General features: G+C 41.9%; 1 protein-coding gene across 2 annotated transcripts; it reads right to left on the minus strand.

The window, feature by feature from the left end:
* trim3b (tripartite motif containing 3b) lies at window positions 1–22,929 on the minus strand. Of its 2 annotated transcripts, XM_081353833.1 has the most exons (13): window positions 22,684–22,929; window positions 18,276–18,457; window positions 15,624–15,864; window positions 15,147–15,298; window positions 14,305–14,485; window positions 13,496–14,228; window positions 13,289–13,392; window positions 12,942–13,109; window positions 11,586–11,754; window positions 4,678–4,737; window positions 4,304–4,374; window positions 892–1,032; window positions 1–773 (listed from the first exon to the last, which is right to left on the minus strand). In XM_081353833.1, the coding sequence occupies exons 2-13, from the start codon at window positions 18,419–18,421 to the stop codon at window positions 621–623; spliced, it is 2,319 nt and encodes a 772-aa protein (XP_081209959.1). In that variant the 5' UTR covers window positions 18,422–18,457; window positions 22,684–22,929; the 3' UTR covers window positions 1–620. The 2 variants fall into 2 exon arrangements, with proteins under 2 accessions (XP_081209959.1, XP_081209960.1); XM_081353834.1 differs by lacking the exon at window positions 4,678–4,737 and having other exon boundaries at window positions 495–773.
* Window positions 22,930–25,434: the final 2,505 nt, after the last annotated feature.

Below are 25,434 nucleotides of genomic sequence, written 5' to 3' on the forward strand. Positions count from 1 at the left end.
CGCATCACTTCCTGTGCTGTTGATATCTGTGAGGGATAATCAGCTCAGATGTTCAGTCTGAATGATTTAAACACCCAGTTGGCTGAAAGCGCTCACTGAATAGCTTGGATAAAGTGAAATCCCAGTGGTAAATGCTGACAATACAAGAAGCCAGTGTCATTTACATGTTACATACACCAAATATGTTCATATGTACATAAATTTGTGTATTTACAAATGCAGAACGTAACAGAATTAAGATACACAACTGTTGCAGTCATGGGAAGGTCAATCACTGAGACGGGAAATAATCGCCTTTTCGGGTAAGGGTTTAAGACGTGATTAACAAAATGTATATATATATATACTTTTTATATATACACAACTTACATGATTTCTAATAAGAATCTGTGCTTATTGATATGGTTTCTGTTATTTACAATCAACATTCCTGGTTTAGTACAGAAGTAGTTCTTCGTTTTGGAACATGAAAATCAGTAAAAGATTAAAGAAAAGTGCTTTTTGTTCCTTCGATTCTTCCTTTCTGGTTTGGCTGAGGATTTCGCTGATATGACTACGCAAACTGTGATGAACCGAAGTCGCAAGAGAGTTTGTGTCACCCCGTGGCAGTGCCTGAGGGGTTACTGCAGGTACCGGTAGACTTTGAAGCAGTGGTTACCAGAATCGGCCACCACAACATGGCCGTCGGAGGTTAAAGCGAGACCCTGCGGCCCATACAGTGGGTCAGCGGTTGTGTTGATGTAGGAGAGAAATGAGCCTGAGCTGTCAAACACCTGAGGAAAACAAACAAACTTGTATTGGAGAGATTGTCGTCTTAAAAAAGTGCTACTGAAATGACTTATTTCTTGGAGATTTTGTAAAGAGGAAGTGGATGTTTAGAGGAGTCAGTACCTGTATTCTGCTGTTGCCCCAGTCTGCTACGATGATGTTGCCGTTAACATCAACAGCGACCCCTGTGGGCGCATTAAACTGGCCGTTTCCCTCTCCATGGGACCCAAATTTAAACAAAAACTCCCCATCTGCACTGTAGACCTGAGGAAATACACATTTTAATCACCCATATTAAACACATAATACACAATTTTACAATAAATGATGTATTCTATGATTTCTCCCATCATTTAAGTAGCCTAATTAATTTTTTTTTTTTTTTTTTTAAATGGAACAGGTTACCTAATGGGGGCAGCCATTTTGAAATCACATGACAGATATTTTGTTTTACCTCTGTAAATCCCATTATTGGAAGCTTTGGTCACACTTAATAGTTAGTTAATAGTGAGAATTGGACCCTAAACTATGACTTTTGCCTCAATTAACTCCTAATTACTCCTTATTTATAGTTAGTAAGTAGTTGTTAAGTTTAGATATTGGATAGGGTTATGGGATGCAGAATATGGTCATGGCAAATAAGGCATTAATATGTGCTGTATAAGTACTAATAAACAGCAAATATCCTAGTAATATGCATGTTAATAAGCAACTACTTAATAGTGAGAATTGGATCGTTGAAACTTTCACTTGTGGAATAAATGAATCATTGCTGACTGCTAATATTGCATATTTACAATGACATCAACACCTGAAAACTATTGCATTTCTGTGAGATTGAGATTACATCTACACCACTAAACCATATTGTCAATGCACTTAAATGATTACTAAGTGCACCTTTAATATTTATTAACATTTAATTGTACAGTGGGGAAATATATTAATATCATATACTTTTTTTTAAGTGTAAAGACTGTGATTTAAGGCATATTTAATGAATACTACAATTAAATAAATTATTTGCCTAAAGAATATATGAGTCAAAAAATATTTAATTTAAAGGGGTGGTATAATGCCCCTTTTTACAATATGTAAAATAAGTCTCTGAGTGTGTATGTGAAGTTTTAGCTCAAAATACCCCCGAGATAATTTTTTACAGTATGTTAAAGTTGTCAGTTTTTGAGGGTGAGCAAAACGCGTCGTTTCGTGTATGTCCCTTTAAATGCAAATGAGCTGCTGCTCCCGGCACAGAGGGCGGAGCTTTAACATCTCGTGTGTTAGCAACTCCGATTACCTCACGCAGACAAGCACTAAAATGTCAGAAACTGTTCTGCCTTTTATGTTCAAACCGGAGTCGGACAATGATGGAGAGACTCAAGAAGAAGTGACAACATGTAGAATGCAACAGGACGTTTCTGCATTGCATCAACAAATTGCATTTGTTTTACGTACTGTATTGCATATAAAGACGAATGCGACAGCTTGAGCAGACTCACACTCTACCACAACAACTCTTCTCTTCTCAACATGGACTGTGTGTTTCCGGGGGCGGGGTTTATGTAAATTTTAGGGTTAGTGATGTCACTAACCCGGGAGGAATGTCGTGTAGTTCCTATTAGTGGTGCAACGAATCATCATTGATCCGTGATCCGTTCGGATCAATATCTTCGGTTCGGCACACACGTGATTCGCGGATTGATTTATATAAAAAAAAAAAGTTGTGCGCATGTTCAGTCCACACACAGCGTGGTCATGGCGAGCGGAGGAACCGAACGGAGGAGCTTGAACGCCCCGCGTCATTTAAAATTACCTGTATGGGAGCATTTTGGCTTCCCTGGAACACGCGTCTAATTCGCTTCAAACGCTCGCTTTATCATTATACGCGCGCGGCGCGTCCTATTCGTCTTGGACGCGCGAAAGGATTCAAACTGTTCAAGCATCGAACTAGACGCGAATTTGACGCTCTATTCGCGTTTCGTGTTAACGCAGCAAAATGAACAGGCTGCGATGTCAAGATTGCAATGCTTGCGTGTGTGTGTGAGAGAGAGAGCGAGAGAGAGAGAGGCACGGGCGCGATCGAACAGTGGAAACGTGGAACAGTCAAACTGTAAACTCTTGTCAAACTGTAACCTAACTGTCACTCAAACACACACACACACACACACACACACACACGCGGTGTTTAAAAGCAAAGATTATCTAATCTTTTGGACATTCATCATATTGCATTGGTTTTCATTTCTTGTCCTCAAACAGAGTAATCTGTTTATTTTGAAGTTACACATTCTACATTGATTAAAAAAGAAAATCAAATGTGTTTTTAATGGTAGCATTATTTTATACAGAAATAAATTATTTATAATTCAGATGAGAATAACGTTAAAGTTTAATTTTAATTTTAAATTCATTCAGGTACAATTACCAAACATATCTAAAGGTCTTTCAAAAGGGTGGCAGTCTTTCATTATCAACTGTTGTTGTGGACTATATACTAGAGAAGTATTTGTTCTCCATTTGAGTGAGATGTTTTTATGTGGCTAATTGAGCAAAGTGCTTCCATATATTTTATTATTAGTAGTATTAGTTCAAGATTAAAATAAAAATGTCGGATTGATTTCGGTATCGGCAAGTAGCCAAAGCTGCGGCATCGGTATCTTATCGGAAGTGAAAAAGTGGTATCGGGACATCGGTGGAAACCTTTTTACAGTCTATGGTGGAAATACATCAAGCATGGCCACTTTACGTCATCCCGTCGCGCACCCACTGTTGATTTTATATATTTTTATTTAATATTTTAAGTGTTAATAAACAAAAAGACAAAACTTATGTTTATTTGTCTTGTCTTGTCTTTTTTTTTTTTTTGCTGATCCGAAAAATGATCCGATCCGTGACTCTGATCCGAGAAACGATCCGAACCGTGAGTTTTTTGATCCGTTGCACCCCTAGTTCCTATCAGCCGTTTGTTGTAGTCCTTAAAAAGCAATTTCTTTAAAAGCAAATATCTTCCTTTGTTTTGAATTTTGAGCATTGTAACTTTGCAGATGTTGTTTATGCTCAAACAGCAACATTACACACTAACTAAAGTTAGAAAAGTGAAATCATAATCAACCACCCCTTTAATATTCATTATGGTGTATGGAGTGTAGATTGATGTGGGAAAAAAAGTAATTTAAAGTAGTTTAACATAAGGCATATATATATATATATATATATATATATATATATATATATATATATATATATATATATATATATATATATATATACATACATACATACATACATACATACATACATACATACATACATACATACATACAATACAAATAAATCTAGTAATACTGTGAACTATTATTACAATTTAAAAGAGCTGTTTTCTATTTTAATATATTTTATTAAATTATGAAATAATTTATTCCTGTTGTGGGTGATTCTGGTCTCTAGATCCCTTGGTTCGAGTTTATGGGATTTTTTTCCCCCCGGTTTATTGTCCACCAGGTGAAAATTGTAAGAACGACCGAGAGATACTCACCTTGACGGAGTGGTTATGAAAGTCTGTCACCACAATTTCATTCTTGTTGTTGACAGCAACAAAGTGCGGGCCTGCATGTGAGGAAACAGAGAGAAATGGGGGAGAAGAAAGATTCAGACGTGATAAACACACAGAAAGAGAGTGGAGAGGAGGGATGTCATGTGATCAAGATCTCATAGCTGATTAGATAGATCTCGTGATGTAATGTGTATAGAAGCCTGCATCCTTATCATTGAACAATTTGATTTTTGCCAACATTTGATTAGAAAGACAAAGCACAAAATCATTTGCTCTTGAATTCAGTTCTAGAATTAAACTTAATTTCAATAAGATAAATCACCACATTCTGGGATAAGAATTCACTCAATACTTACTGAACCCAGGGCCAGATTTACTAAACTTTTGCTCCAGTGCAAACTTTACACCACTTTTTTCTAAAAAGGAATGGGAAAAACACAAACAAGGGTAAGCGGAGACAAATAAATGACAGGGCAGAAGGGATTGAGACAAAAAAAGCGCAGAAACATTTCAAACGTTGCAAGGATGAAAATCATCCTTAAATGCTGGAACAAACATGGAGCAGACCAGAAGAACAATGCAAGACTGTCAAGAGATGCACATCCCAAACCAGTCCGCAAGCCACATGCACTTGCTTAAAAGGGTTAGGAAAAGGGACTGATGTATTTAAATAGTAAAATAAGCAGCAGCAAGAAAGTGTTGGACGAGCTTCAAAAAGCATGACTAATATGTGTGTAGCTATTAGTATCTTAGAAAGAATATAGGCTCATTCATGTATGCATGCATTGGCCTACATTATTTATCATACTGACAGATAATGCAACTGAAAATATAGCTTATGCTAAAGTGAAACAGGAACAGAACTGAGGCAGGGAAAATATACAGGTTTACATCCTTTTAGACACTGGAACTGAAGCCTGTGTAAATCTGGCCATTTCTGTATAAAAAACACCAGCCTTTTGCAGCGTTTGTCTTCCCAGAATGGTTCTTAGTTGTTGCTTTTGTTGTGAAACGTACTGGTTACTTTCGTAACCTCGGTTCCCTTAGAGATAAGGGAACGAGTACTGCGTTGCAAACGCTATGGGAAAACTCCTTTTCTCGAGAATATTGAAGCCTTTATTTTAAAACGCATTTGCTACAGCACAGGCGAGAGCATCAGACCCACGTGAGTGAGCTGATAGGCTGTGCTGTGGGCAACTGCACGAACCAATGGCGGATAGACAGAAGCGCGCGAGCCAATCAGGGCGCTTGGCGCTCTGTCACTGTCAAGCGCGCAAAACTACACGTGACCATAACATATAAATACAGATAGAATCCGCCATTTGACAGGTATAATCGACTGAAGCGACAAACCTGCCATAAGAAAAATAGCACGGCAAGGCAACGCAGTACTCGTTCCCTTATCTCTAAGGGAACCGAGGTTACGAAAGTAACCAGTACGTTCCCTTACGAGAACGTTCTCTCGTACTGCGTTGCAAACGCTATGGGAACGTTTCCATTTAAAACGCCGTGCTATTAATCTTTTGGCCACTCTGACTCACCAGAGTTCCGGGAAGTACAGAATAGCCAGGATAAAAAGAGACCGAACATCGGGCCCATCAATTATCCGTAATAAAGACTGGCCAAAGCCAGTCACTTAGTCCACAAGGTGATAACCGTGTGTTAAACATCGAACTAGTCTGGGTCAGCAGAGCCAGAGTCTAGACTGAAAAGACTGTAACTGCAAAGCAGGGACATTAAAGTTATAATTCATCGGATCTGGCCAGAGCCAGTCACTTAGCCCACAAAGTGAAAACCGTGTGTTCAATATCAACTAGACTGGGTCACAGAGCCAGTGTCTAGACAGAAGAACTGTAGCTACAAGCAAGGGCATTAAAGCTATAATTCAACAATGTGGACGGAGCGGATATCCGGCCGCCACACATATGCTATAGATGGGAATACCCAAGTGACCATGGTTCAAAACTAGTCTGGATCCACAGAGCCAGAGTCTAGACAGAAAGAACGCATGTCTGCAGAGCAGGGACATCCAGATTATAGAATCTCACAAATGTGGACGGAGCGGACCAGCCGGCCGCCGCACAAATGTCTTCAATGGGAATACCACTTGACCAAGCCCACGAAGAGGCAACACCTCTCGTGGAATGAGCTCTAACACCTATGGGACAAGAGAGGCCCAGTGAGGTGTAAGCCAGGGCAATGGCGTCAACTATCCATCTGGACAGTGTGGTTTTAGTGACCGGGAGGCCCTTGGATCGGCCCCCGAAACACACAAAGAGCTGTTCAGACTGTCTGAAAGAGGCCGAACGCTCCAGATAAATTCTCAAAGCTCTGACTGGGCAAAGCATGAGAGAATCGCTATCCTCCTCGGAGGAGGGGAGAGCTGACAGAGAAATAACCTGGGCTCTGAATGGAGTTGAGAGCACCTTAGGAACATATCCATGTCTTGGCCTAAGAATGACCTTGGAGTCATTAGGACCAAACTCCAGACAGGAAGCGCTGGTAGACAGCGCCTGTAAATCCCCTATTCTCTTTACTGACGCCAGTGCTAGAAGCAGGGCGGTTTTCAGAGAGAGAGACTTAGGATCAGCTGACTGAAGTGGTTCAAAGGGAGGTCCCTTAAGAGCCCGCAGGACCAAGGAGAGGTCCCAGGCCGGAACAGACGGTGGCCGAGGCGGGTTAAGCCTCCTGGCGCCCCTGAGGAAGCGAACTATAAGGTCGCTTTTTCCTAAGGAGGCCCCGGCTTCCAATACGTGAAAAGCAGCAATGGCTGCCACGTACACTTTGAGAGTGGAGGGGGAGCGACCCGCGTCCAACATCTCCTGTAGAAAAGACAGTACTCTTGGTACTTCACAAGTGTATGGGTCGAGGTCTCGAGCTAAACACCAGCTGGAAAACACTGACCATTTACTGAGATAGAGGCGTCTGGTAGACGGAGCTCTAGCTTCCTTTATAGTATTCAGGACGCCCTCTGGGAGGTTCTGGGGTACCCGTTGAGTGGCCATACATGTAGGGCCCATAAGTCGGGACGGGGATGCCAGATTGTCCTGTTGGCCTGAGTCAGGAGGTCGCGCCTCACTGGGATTGGCCACGGGTCTGCTACAGACAGCTGCATCAACTCTGGGAACCAAACCTGGGTCCGCCAGAGAGGAGCTACTAATAGCACTGCGCTCTTCGTGTTCCTGATCCGTTCGATGACCTGAGGGAGCATCGAGACCGGGGGGAACGCATAGAGAGGAAGGTTGGGCCAGTCGTGGGCCAACGCATCCCTGCTCTTTGAGAAAAAGATTGGGCATTGACAGTTGTCTTTTGAGGCGAAAAGATCTACTTCTGCCTTCCCGAAGACCTCCCAGAGTAGGAGAACTGTCTGAGGGTGGAGAGACCATTCCTCTGGGGGAACTCTGCCCCGAGAGAGCATGTCTGCTCCTGTATTCAACGTGCCTGGCACGTGAGCTGCCCTGAGCGAGCGCAGATTGGTGTGAGCCCATAGCAAGAGCTGTGAGGCTATGGCAAACAGGTTGCGGGACCTGAGGCCGCCCTGGCGATTTATGTAAGAGACCACCGACATGTTGTCCGTCCGTACCAACACGTGGTGTCCCGCCAGGTATGGGAGGAATGTTTTTAGGGCTAGAAAAACTGCTCTCATTTCGAGGCAGTTTATGTGTAGGCGTTTCTCCGAGCTCGACCAGAGGCCGGAGGCAGGCCTGCCCTCGTACAGAGCTCCCCAACCGGAGTTGGAGGCGTCTGTTGAAATCATCCTCCTCTCTGAAACTACCCCCATGCTTACGCCCTGCTGGTACCAGCTGGCGTTTTTCCAAGGGGCCAGGGCTTGAACACAGCGCTGGTCCACCTTGATAATCAAGTGGCCTGAATGCCAGGCGTGGGGTGGCACCAGAGGAGCCAGCCACAGCTGAAGAGGACGCATACGCAGTAGGCCTAGTTGGAGTACTGATGATGCAGAGGCCATCAGGCCAAGGATCCTCTGAAACGTTCTGAGGGGTACAAGAGAGCCCTCTATGAACGATGCCGTGAGCTGCTGAATCGTTAGAGCACGGGCCGGTGTGGGCCATGCTCTCATAAGTACAGAGTCGAGAACTGTTCCCAGGAACGTGATACGTTGGCTGGGCAACAGAACACTCTTTGCAACATTGACCCTGAGCCCTAGACATTCTAGATGGCTGAGGAGCCAGGCTTTGTGAGTATGTGACTCCGCCTCTGACTGGGTCAGTATGAGCCAGTCGTCGAGGTAGTTTAGGATGCGCATTCCCCGCTGTCTCAGGGGGGAGAGAGCTGCATCCATGCACTTCGTGAATGTACGAGGCGCTAGTGCCAGTCCAAATGGAAGAACTGTGTACTGGTATGTCTGCCCCTCGAAGGCGAATCTCAAGAATGGCCTGTGGTGGGGGTTCACTTGAATGTGAAAGTAAGCGTCTTTCAGATCTACTGAGAAAAACCAGTCGCCTGGGCGAATCTGCGCCAGGATATGTCTGGTCGTGAGCATTCTGAACGGCCGTGACATGAGAGCCTTGTTCAGATGTCTGAGATCTAAAATGGGTCTCAGGCCGCCGTCTTTCTTTGGAACAAGAAAGTATCGGCTGTAAAAACCTGACTCGCTCAGAGAAGGGGGGATCTTCTCGATGGCCCCTTTCGCCAGCAGACTTAACACTTCGGTGCGGAGGACATGACTCAATGTGCCCCTTACCGTGGTTTGTATAACCGCGCGAAAACGCGGTGGTCTGCGGGCGAACTGAAGCGAGTAACCATGCTTTATGATGTTCATCACCCATACTGAAACTCCGGGGATAGCTTGCCAAGCTAGAGCCCGCAGAGCTAGAGGCATTATCATATCTGGAACACCCAGAGTGGGGGGCTCGGACTGACATGTATGCATGTGAGAAATTATGCTCGATTTGTGCTTTGTGTGGGTCGCTGTTAAAACAGCGTTTGTTTGCAGGGGTGCGTGACATGTGACGGGCCCATGAACTGCATTTAGAACTGCTGCAGTCGAGCGATTTTTGGGGCTGGTCCGGCCGCAGCGGGACAGTGACCCCTCTTTGTGCCGGTTAGGACGGCTTCTTGGGCTCGTGATCGAGCGTCAGCTTCGTCCGCGGGCCCTGGCGCTTAGGGAACGGGAACCGTTTCGCTGGCTTCATGTGCTTACTGGTCTCAGCCGCTGGGCGGGGCTGGAGGACCTGGGACACCACTTTCTCAGGTCGCGGCGTGCTCTTGGGGCGCCGTTGGACTGAGCTGGAGCGCTTTGGTAGAAAGTGTCTCATGGCGCTGGAAGCCTTCTGAGCTTCAGTGAAGCGATCGGCGAAGCCGCTGACAGATGGGCCGAAGAGACCTGAGGCTGTGACGGGCGAGTCGAGGAAGGCAGATTTATCCGCGTCCCTGATCTCGGTTAAGTTTAGCCAGAGGTGGCGCTCCATTACCACTAGGCTGGCCATATTGCGGCCCAGGGCTTGAGCGGTGGTCTTCGTGGCCCTCAGTGCCAGATCCGTGGCACTCCTGAGGTCTTTAAATGTGTCTGGGTCCGGGCCTGACTCATCCATGGAACGGAGAAGTTTGGCCTGGAAGGCTTGAAGCGTCGCCATGGCGTGAAGTGCAGAGGCGGCTTGACCGGCGGCAGCGTATGCGCGGCTGGCAATGGCCGAAGTAGTTCTGCACGGCTTAGAAGGGTGCACCGTCTTAGACCTCCAACTACCTGCAGTGGGGGGGCATAAGTGTGCAGCGACCGCTTCCTCCAGTGGGGGGAGAGACACATATCCTTTCTCTTCAGCGCCGTCAACAGTGGAGAGCGTAGAAGAGGCAGATGAGCGCGTTCGCGCTGAAAAGGGCGCGCGCCAGCATTTTGTGAGCTCTTCGTGAACCTCAGGCATAAATGGAGCGGCGCGCTGACGAGGGGCCTGCTGGCGCCCCGGCAGGTACCATTCATCGAGGCGGCTTCTGGCGGGCTCAGCTGGAGAAAGCCAATCGAGTCCCAACTCGTCAACAGCGCGAGACATGACACGGAGAAGTTCGGCGTCAATGCTCGCTCGAGTATCAGAAAACTCTAGCTGAGAGGGGGGGGCGGGGTCCGCGGAGCCCGACCAATCCTCGCTCTCAGATGCCGCCATAGAAAGTGCGTCATCGACGTCATCCGGAGATGCGCCGAAAGAGACGAGTCCAGCCGCTTCAGACGAGGGGCGCTGCTCGCTCCGAGAGAACAGGACAGGCGAAGAAGGCGTGGGCGAGGCACGAGGAGAAAGGCCCGGCGTGCACTCGCTAAACTCACCGCGCTCAGGACGCCTCTGATCGCGCCGCTTCTTCCTACGGGGCTCGTGGGGCGCCGAAGACGGAAGGTGGGCGGAATCGGTCACCGTCGAAGACAGCCTTGAACGGAGAACGGAGACAGGCATCCCGTCGCAGAATTGGCAGCCGCCTTTCATGAGCGCTGCCTCGGCGTGCTCAGGGCCGAGGCAGGCCGCACACTGGGTGTGTCCGTCGGATGCATGCAGGGAGACCCCGCAGCTCTCACAGATGGAGAGAGGCATTATGCCGCGCTGTGAAAACAGCGGTTTGCTCTTTTAGATAAATATGCAATGAAAAGGATATAATTTTTCGTCGGATGCCACAGGGAAACGCTCAGCTGGCGAGATGCCGGGATGCGAAGCTGTTCCGCTGGACGGCTTTTCCACGACGAGGGCTTCTTACGACCGGAGAAAATCAGCGACGAGGTGAGTCGAGCTGAAGGAGATTAAATCTGTCAAATGGCGGATTCTATCTGTATTTATATGTTATGGTCACGTGTAGTTTCGCGTGCTTGACAGTGACAGAGCGCCAAGCGCCCTGATTGGCTCGCGCGCTTCTGTCTATCCGCCATTGGTTCGTGCAGTTGCCCACAGCACAGCCTATCAGCTCACTCACGTGGGTCTGATGCTCTCGCCTGTGCTGTAGCAAATGCGTTTTAAAATAAAGGCTTCAATATTCTCGAGAAAAGGAGTTTTCCCATAGCGTTTGCAACGCAGTACGAGAGAACGTTCTCGTAAGGGAACACCATTTAGCTCTTGTTTATTTAAAGTTTGTTCATGAATTGCAACAGTTTTGGTCACACGAGTTCCTGAGCTGGACAAATGAGGTATTAGGAAGAGATGTTAGAGGACAAGCAGTCACAGCACACAACAGTTCTGCAACTCTTTAGTGCTTAGGTTAACCACCACAAACCACATTACATTATTCAACGTTGGGTTTATTAGCATTATGATACAGTGTTCAATCGCTGTACCTGCGAACTGTCTGTCTGAAGTGCCTCTGGCTCCAAACTTGGTCACTAGTTTGCCATTAGACTGAAAGATGAACACACAGCAAGCTTTATTATCCACTGCGATGATATGACCGTTCCTGTCCACAGCCACTCCTTTGGGTCCCATCAGACGGCCAGCACCGATCTTATTCTGCATGGGGCACAGACATAAAGAGAGGGTCGTTTAGAGGACCTTATTAAACGGATTATGTAATTCTGAGTAGCCGAATCCTTGTCTCTTCCAATGAACAATCAAAGTCCCAGTGAAACAGAAGTTGCAACCGACTTTACTTCAGAGTTGTGACTCATTTCCAAGTGAAACGGAATATTTAATAGAGGGCGGGGTTTATCATGCTGACAGTTGGAGGGGAGTGGTTAAGGATATTCAACCCAAGCTATCAAACTGACGTCATCAGAGAAGCAACACCATTCCAGAGCGAAAGCAAAATTTCAATTTATTTTGATTAAAGATTACCACGTCAGACTAATTTTTTTCTATGTATTAACTTCCACTGATTCATTTTTCACCACAAGACTAGTAATGTGCACTAACAAAGCAAATATCTGCATCCTGCTGACTTAAAAAACAAACAAAACAACTTTTTGTGTTTTCACTATTTCTAATATTCCTCCTTGTTCTAGCTTACTCTTGTATTCCTCATTTTGTAAGTTGATTTGGATAAAAGTGACTGCTAAATTAATACATGTAAATGTAAATTAGTCAACCATGGCATTGAGTAAGAAACAATATTTACAGAGTGAGCAAGAAACAAATTATGGCTTCAAGTATACATTTTAATTATTGTAATTTAATTTATGTCAATATTTAAGGACGTGTACTGCTTGAGTTGTGCAGCTTAAATCTTTTTTGGGAACTGTGATTAAAAAATATATAATAAAATCACTGCTTTGATGAACAGAAAGTTAAAAAGAACAGTATTTATTTTAAATAGAAATTTGTGTAACAGTATAGTCTTTCCTGTCACACACATTCAATGTTTTATGGGGACATTCCATACACATAATGATTTTTATACTGTACAAACTGTATATTCTATCCCCTAACCCTGAACCTACCCATCACAGAAAACTGTCAGCATTTTTACACTTCCTAAAAACATAATTTAGTACTTAGTATGATTTATAAGCCATTTTCCTCATGGGGACCAAAAAAATTTCCCCACAAGATCAAGGATTTCAGATATTGCCATCATCGTGGGAGACATTTTGTCCCCAGAACGTAGGGTATACTGGAACCACACACACGTATGTATGCATGCATGTATATACATATATATATATATATATATAAACTGTAAATTATGATGTAAACATCACCTTGAATTTCCCATCAGGGGAGAAGATGCTGATCCATCTGTTATCATAATCAGCTACTATAATGTCTCCATTCGTGTCGACTGCCACTCCTGTCGGCCTCTGCAGTTGTCCTGGAGAACGACCTCTGACCCCAAACCGTGCTTTGAACTGGCCATCATTAGTAAAAACCTTCATAAAAACAAGCAAATGATACAATTTTGCACTGAATGCAATGAAAATATGTCTATATCTCTGTATTGATCCCAAGTAAGATTACTGTGACACATTGATTCATTAATTTAATATCCACTAAACTGATTTAGAAATAAAGCCTATGATTTTTATAATATTGCTATACATCAACTAACCTGTATACACTGGTTGTTGCTGTCCGCTACAATGACCCTCCCATTAGTGGAAGCAGAGATGCCCTGTAGATTAGTGAACTCTCCCTTCTCCCTCCCCCGAGAGCCTGATGGGTCAGACAAAGGAATTCACAAAATCAAAATAATATTTAACAACAATTTAATATGTCTAACTTACTAAACTAAAAAAAAATATCCAGTGTTTCTTACCCACTCTGTAAATCAGCTCATCCTCTATGGGGTTTTCCTTCTTTTTGGTGGTGCTGTACATGCTGGAGGGTCTCCGTACGGCTTTCTGCCTGATGTGTCCTCCTGTCCCGCTAGGAGATTTAACCCTCCTCTTCACATCATCCGGAGACTGGGGCACATCTGACGGCTTTATCGCCCGCAGTCTGAACGGGCTGCCCCGCACGGGCTGTCCATAAAGCATCAAAGAGAACGAGTACTCCCCTTCGCTCTTAATCGTGTACCCTACCTCATACGTTCCGTTTTTATTGTCCACGACCTCCACCTCGACCGCCCGCACTCCGTCCTGCCCTGTTATCTCCCCTCGGAGGACAGCGTTACCGGTCCTCACAAGCTCGCTGTCCTTATCCTTAGTGGTAACAGTTGCAGTCACGTGCTGTCCGACCAGAGCATGTCTGAGCCCTTCTCCCGTTGCCACACTGGTGTGTCCCACAGCACCCGTCGTCAGCAGGACGCCCAGGTTCTGGATGGAGCGTCGCAAGCCCTCAGTCTCTATCTGGCAGTCCAAGTGGGCGTTCTCGTGCGGCCGTTCAGGGAAGTCGTGGCAGGCGAGGGCGCTCACCCGCTCACTCATCTGCTTTTGGACCAGCAGGACTTCGGTGGCGCTGCCGTGGTTCAGGGCCTGCTCAGTGAAACTGCAGCTGTTCTGGATGTGCTCTTTTCCCTGCAGAAGACAGGATAACTGTGCCTGAAGCACCTACAGAGAACACAGCAGAGAGGAGCGTTAGAGAGATAGGAGTACAACCTGTTTAACAAATCAGGACATTTCTGACCTTCTGCTTAGTGCTACAAATGTTCTCCAGGTCGGTGATGAGCGCAGCCTGGCGTTGGTGCAATGCCTTCTCGAGCTCCTCAAATGTCATGTTGATCTCATTGACCGCTTCGTTCTTCCTCTCGATCAGCTGTTTAGAGATTTCATTCACCAGCTCAATGGCCGCTGTTAGCTGGGGCAGCCTGACCGAATAAAAAAGAACAGATTTTATCAGAGAAATGATGGAAAAGAGCCAAGTAATTTGGAAAACAGGCTGCAATATTATTCACAATCATCACTAAAAACAGCTTATAAAAGCATAACTTTGTTTCATATGTAGTCACTAGTAAAATGATTATATATTATTTTATATTCACATTTTTTTAATATCATGATATCAATATCATATTTTAATAATAGCTAAAATAATTTTAATAACAAAGACATGATAATGTTTTAAAAAATGATCATGTATTTGTTATTTAAATTATCTTAATAAAAGTAATAATGAATATATATTACATACATATACACACACATATATATATATATTTATTATAATTTTTTTCATAATTGTAATAACAGTAATAATAATAAAACATTTCAAGACAAAATAATAATTCTATAATATATATATATATATATATATATATAATAACAAATTTAAAACTAACATAATTTATTCATCATTACTATTATTATTATTATTATGTCATTTTTTTGAATATAACATTTTTAGAATAATATTTTTCGAATAATAATGAAAATTTATTTGAGGAAATATGTATGTAGTGTGCTCTGTTGTTATTATTGAAGTGATGAATTGTATGTAACAGCTGACTATTACGAACGGTGCATATGTACCTGTTGCGTATAGCATCCAGCTGGTTCTTTAGCACTGCTTTGTGCTGTTCTAGAACATCCCGCAGTGGAACGGTCACATGCTCGCGGTGTTCCCCCTCCGTGCAGTCCAGGCACATGGCCGTCTCACACGACTCGCAGTAAAACTCCATCACCTGCAGGGGCACCAGTGAGCAACCCTTTCATTCAGCATACTAATGGATTATCAAAGGGAGCTAATGTATGCTAACAGGCCTGAACAGCGTAAACACACATGTATTATGACTTTGAAGACACATAAAGGAAAGAAGCTGGTAGTGACACAGCAGCCTCTGCCAATGAAAAATTGGCTTAAATGTAGAGAAATCAGGGGTGGTAAAGGAATTCCCAATCCCTTGTAGCCGCGATTTTCCCTACAACCTCGTTTTTGATGGTTTCTCCTTCATGTTCCCACCAAGTATTGCCAAATGTGGTTTCATCATCAGATGGTAAGAGGCTTACCTTGCCCTCGTGATTGGGACAGGAGAGCGGTTTCCCAGCGGCTGCTGCGCTGACAGACTCCAGCACGCTACAGGCCTCCGGCCGAGAACATTCTGGGTCTCTCTGCAGCACCTCCATGAGGTTTGTGATGAAGAAGTTGTTCTGTAGTGCCGCCACACCTTTCTCAGGCAAGATGGAGGTCTGTCTGCACACCGGGCAGGACAGTGTCAAAGACTGAGAGGGAATGTAGTTCTGTAGGCACCTGTGAGATAGAGAGAAGGACAGACATGATTAACAACCTCAAACTAAATCAATCAGCCACAATTATCAGTCGCTATTTTTTACTCTCATCTTGTTCCGAACCCTTTATTTCTTCTGTGGAACACAAAAGGAAATATTTTGAAGAAGGTCCACATTGCTGTTTTCCTAACAATGTAAGTGGATGGGGAACAAGGACTGTTGAGCTCCAAAAAGGACAAATACTAAAATCCCCCATCATAAAAGTAATCCATACGACTCATGCACTATATTCTAGAGTCATACGATAGCTTGTCACCATTCACATTCTTTTTATATGGAAAGGAGTAACATAAATTTTGCTATAAATAACTCCCTTTGTGTTCTACTGAAGAAAGTAAGACATACAGGTTTTACAAAGATCAGAGGGTGATTAAATGATGACAGAATTTCAGTTTTTATGTGAACTATCCCTTTAAATGGGTATATGATGTATTTTAACATCATATATTACACGTCACCTTCAAAGTAAACGTATCTTTGAAAAACAGATATTAACAACAACCATTAACATACACTACATTTCAAAAGGATTTAATTTTTTTAAAGAAATTAATACTTTTATTTATCAATGAAGCTTTAAACTGTCAGTAAAGACATTTATACGTTTACATATTTATATTCCAAGAAATATGCTTTTTAATCAAAGATTCCTGAACATATTACACATCCTATTTTAACATCCTAAAATATTAAGAAGCACAATTGTTTTAACAACGATATAAAAAGAAGAAATGTTTCTTGAGCAGCAAATCAGCATATTAGAATGATTTCTGAAGGATCATGTGACACTGAAGACTGGAGTAATGATGCTGAAAATTCAGCTTAGCATCACAGGAATAAATTACATTTCAAAATATATTCAAATACAGAACAGTTATTTTAAAATGTAATAATAGTCCATAATGTTACTGTTTTACTGTAAATGTGATCAAATAAATGCAGCCTCTGTAAGCACAAGATACTTTTTTTCCAAAACGTTAATTAAAAAAAAACAATTCAAAACAAAAATCTGACCAAACCCAAACATTTGAATGCAGTGTATCTCACATTTCATAAATGATGTACTCCTGCGGGACAGTGTGAGAGCGAGAGGGCTAGGAGGGGAAGTGTTGCTGAAATTTCAGTCACAACACGAACAATCACAGTGGAAACACTCCACTGACATTCAACCCCACAGATACAAAGACATGAGAGTCTCACTGCACACATCTCATGCCATCTATGCAGAAGAAAATATTTGTGGTAGAGACAGAGCACCCATGCCAAGCTTTGTCAGCAGGAAGTACACAGTTCATGCAATCCTAAGGTTTACAACTGATCTATGCTTCACTATGGGGGGTGTTGCTGTGGTGTGCAAGTGATGTAATCATCACAGCAAGCCTATCTCATGCCAGAGCTGTGGTGCTCATGTGGGAAATATGAGTTCAAGTGTGGCTCGCGTCATTACCAGATCTCCTCCCCATCGTATTTCTGGTTAGGAAGTAACCAGGTGAGTGTGGAGACAGGGAGGTGGAGGGATTCTGAAAACTGTTGAGGAACATAGGTGGGTCGACCATGTACATATAGAGCTGGTAAGTCCCGCCCATCCTTAAACCCCAAGTGTACCTCTAGGTTGAAAAATCATCAATGCAAGTGAATGGGAGAAAATAATTAGTTTCTGGTCCCGTTTGAATTGTGCCATGAATGTGAACATATGTTGTCTGTGAATTTTTTATATAATTTTTCATGTTACGAGTTTGACAGTGTATGGTATGATTCTTCGTCTAGCAGTTGTGGAAAAGACATAACGAGAAAGACTACATGTCGCCTATGTGACGTCACCCCATAAAGTTGACTTATCCGTGGTTTTCGCCAACCTCAGCGATTTTGTCCTCTCCCTGAAAGAAGGCGGTGAAGTGCACCAAAGACACAGCCATGTTTAGCAGGATCCGTGAGCTAGTGTCCGTGTGCGAGTGGTGTTGACGTTTCAAACGCGTCGAAAGCAGCGAAGAGTTGTAGTCCACAAAGTGCTCTCACACAAAGTCTAACTGTATCAAACTTCTACCCGCTAAATTGTAGCATTCTTTACACAAAAAATTATATAAAAAAAATTCACAGACAACATATGTTCACATTCATGGCACAATTCAAACGGGACCAGAAAATAATTATTTTCTCCCATTCACTTGCATTGACGATTTTTCAACCTAGAGGTCCAGTGGGGTTAGCGGAAGGGGTGGGACTTACCAGCTCTATATGCCTCCACTTATGCTGATTGGGTAGACATGTTGATTACCAATTGCTGGTTTGAATGACGTGATGATTGGATAGATCATTTGAACGTGTTCCTCCCGAACTTTGTTAATAAAACATAATTTAGCAACAGATACAGACCTTTCGCAGAAGGTGTGCAGGCAGGGCAGGACTTTAGGGTTGTGGTAGTGATCCAGACAGATACTACACACCAGGAACTGCTTGTCTATCTGGCGCACGACTGGGCTTGTGCGGCCGGTCTCAAACTTCGCCATGGTGACAGACATCCACAGAGAGGGCCGAGGGCCAGGACACACCTAAACCTGAAATGAAGAAGATGCTGAGTTACAGCACGTCACTTCTCAGACATTACATGGCTAGAAAACAAACGATGACCAACACTAAAAGTAACACACTGATCTGACAAAACCTGACAAAGTGTCTGTTGCCATTGGTCAGCGACCTATGTGTCTGTCGGTACAGTGTGAATTGTGTGAACAGTGTGAACAGCCTTTAAAGGGATAGCTCACCCAAAATTGAAAATTCTGTCATATTTCACTTACAATCATGTCGTTCCAAACCCATAAGATTAGATAATCTTCGAAACACAAATGCAGATATTTTTATTGACTTTTTAAACTTGAGAGGTTTCTGTCCGTCCATTGAAAGCCCAGAAAAGAAGGTCCAAAAAGGTCTTAAAGGCATCATGAAGCGAATCCATGTGAATAGTGCAGTTAGTCCAAGTCTTGTAAGAGATACAACAATTTGTTCATCATTTAAAGTGATCATATCTCTCCACAAGTTTTGGATTAAACCACTCAATTCATATGGATTTGTTTTATGACGTCTTTATGACATTTTTGTATCTTTTAAAATTTGGTTACCTGGACTTTCAATGGAGAAACAGAAACCTCTCAGTAAAAATAATAAACTTTTGTTTCGAGATTAACCAAAGTCTTATGGGTTTGGAATGACATGAGCGTGAGTGAATGATGACAGAATTTTCATTTTTGGGGTGAACTATCTCTTTAAAGAGATATTGAGATGGCAAGAGAAGACAAACTCCTATATGAACAGGAGAACCTTGAGAGTGAGACAAGAGGTGTGCTGCTACCAACACATTATTCTGCTGAGCAAAGAAGAAGAGAAGAGCACGGAAAATTGGATTACAGAGTTGTGGAGGAAAATAAATGTCAACAATTTTCATGCCACTTTTCCACATGTGCCGCAACAACAGCGGGCAGACAGATAAGCAATGATACAAGGACATGAGCAACTGCTGAGGCCATTACATGCTCCTGCAATATGGGTACACACTGTGCCACTTTTTGCTTTAGTTGTCCTCTAGGCAAAGAGATATGAGACCGAGGAAAAACTAATATTTCAGGTCTAATTCTATTTAAGGATGTAAAAGAAAACAACTAACATAGGGCCATAGAAATATGACTGTCTTTAAAAGACGTGTCATGTTAAGGAGTAAGTATAATGATTTACATTTTAAACAGAAAATTTAATAATGCTCAATTCCATGTTTACGTCTTATTTTGTTGCATATTAATCACATACTGTATAGTGAAAAATTGTGAATATAGTGAAAACTTAACAGTATTTCCTGCATTCAGAAGCAACAGCAACCATTTAAAAAAATTGGTTCAATTAATAATTAATGGATATTTAAATTATATGACCAAAATTATATACAATTTGATCAATTAAAGAGTCCCCAAAATGAAAATTCTGTCTTTTACTATCCCTCATGCTGTTCCAAACCCGTAAGACTTTGGTTCATCTTCGAAACACAAATGAAGATATTTTAATTAAATCAGAGCTTTCTGTCCCTCCATTGACAGCTATGCAACTACCACTTTGACTAAATTAAATCTGTTCATCATATACTAAAGCAATTCAGTCTCTTCAAAACATTGGGACTAAAACACTCGATTCATATGGATTCGTTTTACAATCTCTTTATTAACTTGCATAAACTGTCAATGGAAGGACAGAAATCTCTCAGATTTCATCAGAAAGATCTTCATTTGTGTTTTCAATATGACGAAAGTCTTACGGGTTTGGAACGACATGAGGGTGGTGAGTAATTAATTAATAATTTTTTTTATTTTTGGGTGAACTAACCCTTTAGGGGGCGACGCATCTTAACACACTCTCCCATACAAATCAGATTCAATATTCATACCTCAAATCAAAACATAAAATAAGGCCTTAATTCAGGAAAGTCTCTCTGTCTGATGAGTTTGCAGGCCAGTGTTTCATTATCGCACTTTCAGTCTCTCACTTCTGCTCTCTGTCATGTTTTGACAGTGAGCGTTTTGCTCTCAGTTTACTTCAATGCCTCTGGTCCCAGAGTTGCTCTGACACTTCTGCAGGACTGATATGTGCACTGCTCTCATGGACGTATGAGTGATGGTAACATGAGAGCGTTAAACATCGCTGATATTAGTTCCCTTCTCCCGCCTTCTAAAACCCTCCTCCCCCAAACCCCCCTCATCCTTTCTGATTTGATGTGTTGATGTATGCGGGCTATATTTAGACGCAGGTCTCACTGGGGTAAGCTTAATAAGGGGTCACGTCCAGCAGCGGGGGGCTGACATTCTTGTGCACAACACAGAAAGAGGAGCCAGAGTAGGTATCTGGGCTGACAGTTGATCAGATACACACTGACACATAGAATTCATTATCATGGGAATAAAAATGCAATTTACAAATAAGATTTACTGGTCTGAAATGCACAGAAAAATAAGAAATATAGGCTACACATCTGAAAATAAGTGCACAACATTTTCTGCCGTCACTACATGGTCTATGACATATAACAATGTATATATGATGTAAAAAATCTTTTGAAAAACTGATCTGCAAACATGTGAGAGTACACATCACATTAGTACATAATTATTTTATATATATTATATATATATATATATATATATATATATATATATATATATATATATATATATATATATATATTCCATTTTTGAGAAGTCTGACCATAGTCAGTTAGTCATTAGTCAGCCATTAATTACTTATTGACCCTAACACAGTCACGAGGGTCTGCAGGGGTCCTCTATATGACAATTTCCTTTTTATGTTTTGTTTCTGCATTTTGATTGGACCTCATGATTTTGATTTGGCAGGCAAAAATTTTAAATATTAAAAATCAGTGAAGCAGTTTTATTATACACACATAGTAAACTAATAATAGCAAAACTACTTAAGGTTTTTTTTGTATTTTATTAATTAGAATATCAGGACAGTAGTATCATCCTAATATATATACAGTATATATATATATATATATATATATATATATATATATATATATATATATATATATATATATATATATATATATATATATATATATATATACAGTATATATATATATATATATATATATATATATATACAGTATATATATATATATATATATATATATATATATATATATATATATATATACACACACACACACAAACAGATAGATAGATAGATAGATAGATAGATAGATAGATAGATAGATAGATAGATAGATAGATAGTAAAAGGGTTATTTCAAGTAATCCAAGTATGGATAAACTTCACAATATTTTTTTTTTATAAAAAAATATTTATATTTATATTTAAAAGAAAAAGGCTATAGGCTGTATCAGGGATGGGCAACTTCGGTCCTGGAGGGCCACTGTCCTACAGAGTTTAGCTCCAACCCTGAAAAAAATCACCTGTCTGTAATTTTCTAGTAATCGTGAGGACCTTGATTAGCTTGTTCAGGTGTGTTTGATTAGGGTTGAAGCTAAACTCTGTAGGACAGTGGCACTCCAGGACCGAAGTTGCCCATCCCTGGGCTAAATAATAAGAGTGTTATGTCACTAACCCACATGCATGCCAACCAAAACAAAGTGTTTTGCTCTAAATGCTGACTGGCATAACTCCACCTGTTCCAATAAAACAAGATCTGTAAGATCTTATGGTTCAAGCCACTGGTCAGCAAACCTGACCTGACCCAGATACAGCCACAATCGAGAAACCAAACACTGTGTCATTGTTCAAAAAAAGAAGCCAACAACAATCCGCAATTGTGTCATGCCGCCACTTACAAAGTTATCCCACAATGCACTCCCACACGTCACTGTGTGCATGGCACATACACCTTTCAAACACAGCTGCTTCTGACATCCACAAACATTCCATGGGATGCTGAACCCATGACTTAGACATCCAAAACTATAGTTATATAGTTAAAATAGTTACCCCTAACTGCTCTCCCACATGAGGGTCTCTTCAACCCTTAGTAAAATCAGAATAGGCAGTGAAGGTGTGAACAACATGACACAGGGTGAAGCAAGATAACGTTCCAAAACCTCAGACCAACTCTGACCAGATGTGAAACAGGAGACAGAAACAAAAGCATTCTTCCCTTTCAAAGCCACAGCTCTTCACTGCTCCAGTGAACACGCACAACACAATGACAACCGTTCACGTGCACACAGCAACATTCAAACGCACTAGGGTTAAAGAGGAAGCACACTTACACGGAAAAAAAGCAGAGTTGATGCTTCTCAGGCAGGTTCCATTGTTGTTTTGTGAGATTTCAGCAGGGCTTGGTGGCTGAATAGCACAACAGATCCCCTTCCCTTTCTCTAGCCCCCCTCCCTAAATGAATGCATGCACTGCTCGTCGTCCCTACGCCTACTAGTGTACAGCACTCTCACTGCCCGTGCCCGTGCAACAGCTGTGATGTCACGAAGGGGCGGCTGGCTAAAGCCAAACCACGTCTCCCGGGCTACACCATTGGCTGAGGATGAATGCACAGCGTTTGCTCCTCCCACAAGCTCTGCTGTGATTGGCCGTTCAATGTTATCTTCCCAAAGGCATGGATTGCATCACAGAGAAACAATTCCTGAGTCCTGACAGATTGGGTGGGTTGGGAAAGGGAGAGGATTTAAGTTGAATGCCAGCTTTTTAGTGCATTGACTTTAGTCTGTGTGTGTGTCTGAATGCTTATGATGATCAATAAACAATAATAATCATATAAAAAGATTGTAGTGTGCCACAAAACTGTTCAGTTCACTTTGCACCTGCTTCTAAAGGAAAAGCTTTAATATGGAAAAAGCTGCTTTTAAAATGCACTTTAAAGTGAGTATAAGGAAATAATTGAAGTGTTTCAGATGGGATGATTAATTTCTGTGTGTTATCTTTATGTTTCAACTATTTTAACTTGACAAAGACCATCAAAATGAATGTTAATCTTGATTTAACTCCCTGCTTTTGCTTGCTTGTGAACCGACTGACATAAAAAGTCTTAAAACAATCACTCGGTATGATGGTTATATAAGAGATGATGTCATTAAAGCTGGGTGGAGCGACTCCGGATTGTAGGATTATGAATTCCAATACCTCTGTTTTCATGAAATATAATAAAACAGTAATAAATAAACAATATAAAAATGATAACAAATTTAATAAGCAATATTTGAATTTATGCATCAAATTCTATAATCTGACCTAATACATATAGTTTTGCATGTTTGTGTATATAATTGTTTATTTGTTTAAAATATTGTGAGTGGATGGAATGTTAATCTGTCAGTGGAGCGGGTGGATTAGATGGAAAACATCAACTGTCATTAATCTGGAGGGATTGACCGTCTGATTTCTCCCACAGCGGCTGGTTTTCAGATAACACCCACACCTCTAACTGACACCACTGCTCCAAACTTGCACCAACACAACAGGAACAAATGGAGCTGGACAGTTTTTGTGGGAGAATATGCCTACATGCTGAAACGTGTGTAAAAGAAAATTAAAGAGAGAGAAATCACTCTATTCATGATCTTTGTGACAGAGTAGCTTTGTGGTTAATGATCTGGGCCGACATTATAAATATTGTCCGCTTGCTCCCAGAGGCACCCAGAATTTACCGGCCCTGAAAAGCAGGGAACTTTGTTCAGGCAGATCTTGAGAGGCAGCCAACTGAAATCTTGAACATATATCCACTGCAATTTCCTGTTCTTCAAAGCGCTAATATCATGTGTCAGGGATTTTTGCACTGGCATATCTCCTCCAAGCTTGTAGATCCGTAGCTTACTCAAACGGCGAGAACTATGGGACAGCGCTGTGGGAAACTCCATCGCAAACCAGGATTGGCTCCATTCTGCATTGCAAATGGCTCAAACAGAAAAAGTTTCAGTATTTTAACTGGAGATCATTTTATATATTATATGTTCATCTGTGTAATAACCAAACATATGGCGCTCATACAGCAAAGACAGTGAAGCGTAATTAAAGTTTCCTGGTAACTGCACTCATTAATCTTTACATAAAGTGCAATAAGATGCCACGTCTAGTCCACTCGGCTCAGATGGAGCCTTCGGGCACCGTCCTCTTACTGTGTCCAGTTATGTAATTCAGCATCTCGCTGCAATTGCAGAGAGGAAGAGTACTCATGCCGCAGGAAACATGACTCAACAGAATGCTGTCAGGATACCGCAGGCAGAAGAGAGAGAGCGGGATTCAACGGAGAGAAAGAAACGATCTTGCTCTACCTATGTCACGGTCTTGTGGTCATTACTCAGATTTGGGAGTATAGAGCTATGGGAGAATACATAACTTGTGTAAAAGAGAAGTTAAAGACAGATAAACTGTGTGTGATGAAAAAGCCTTTGTATATTTGTGATCTTCATAACAGAGTAGCTTTGAGTTTAGAGCTCCACTATGTTTATTCTTACATTCATGAGCTATAGAGGATTTATTTTTATTTTTATATCAGCGGTTCCTCTTTTATAGCTCAGGGCAGGCTATAAACTATAGACATTATTAAAGCTCAAAGTTATGTTGACACATCTTAGCCCAGTTATGCTCAGTTATTTAAAGACCCCTGTGGTGAAAATCAAGTTTTTAATGTTGTCTTTAAGACAAACCATGTGCAAATTCATAAGTCAACACCATTGCTGAGTATTGTCTCCTTAAAACTGTAGAAAAAAAAAAGACAGTCTAAAAAAACGCTGGTGTTTCTTACGTCACAAACTACCTTGTAACCAATCACGTCACGAGGGGGGCGGGCTTTAACATATCGTCTCAAGAGGAGCCAGGTTATCCCGGTATATTTTTTTCTGTTAGTATGAAAAATCGGTTCATTTAGCAATATAGGGGGTGAATTATGTATATGATGTAGTATATTACGATGTTACTGACATTCTAAGTTGTTCAAAGCGTTTCTAAGGATGCTGACATGGACAGGAACATGGTTTGTGTAACATTAGCAACACGTTATTAGCTGTTTG

The sequence above is a fragment of the Scardinius erythrophthalmus genome (assembly GCF_964197995.2).
Source record: "Scardinius erythrophthalmus genome assembly, chromosome: 23".
NCBI classification, from domain to species: domain Eukaryota; kingdom Metazoa; phylum Chordata; class Actinopteri; order Cypriniformes; family Leuciscidae; genus Scardinius; species Scardinius erythrophthalmus.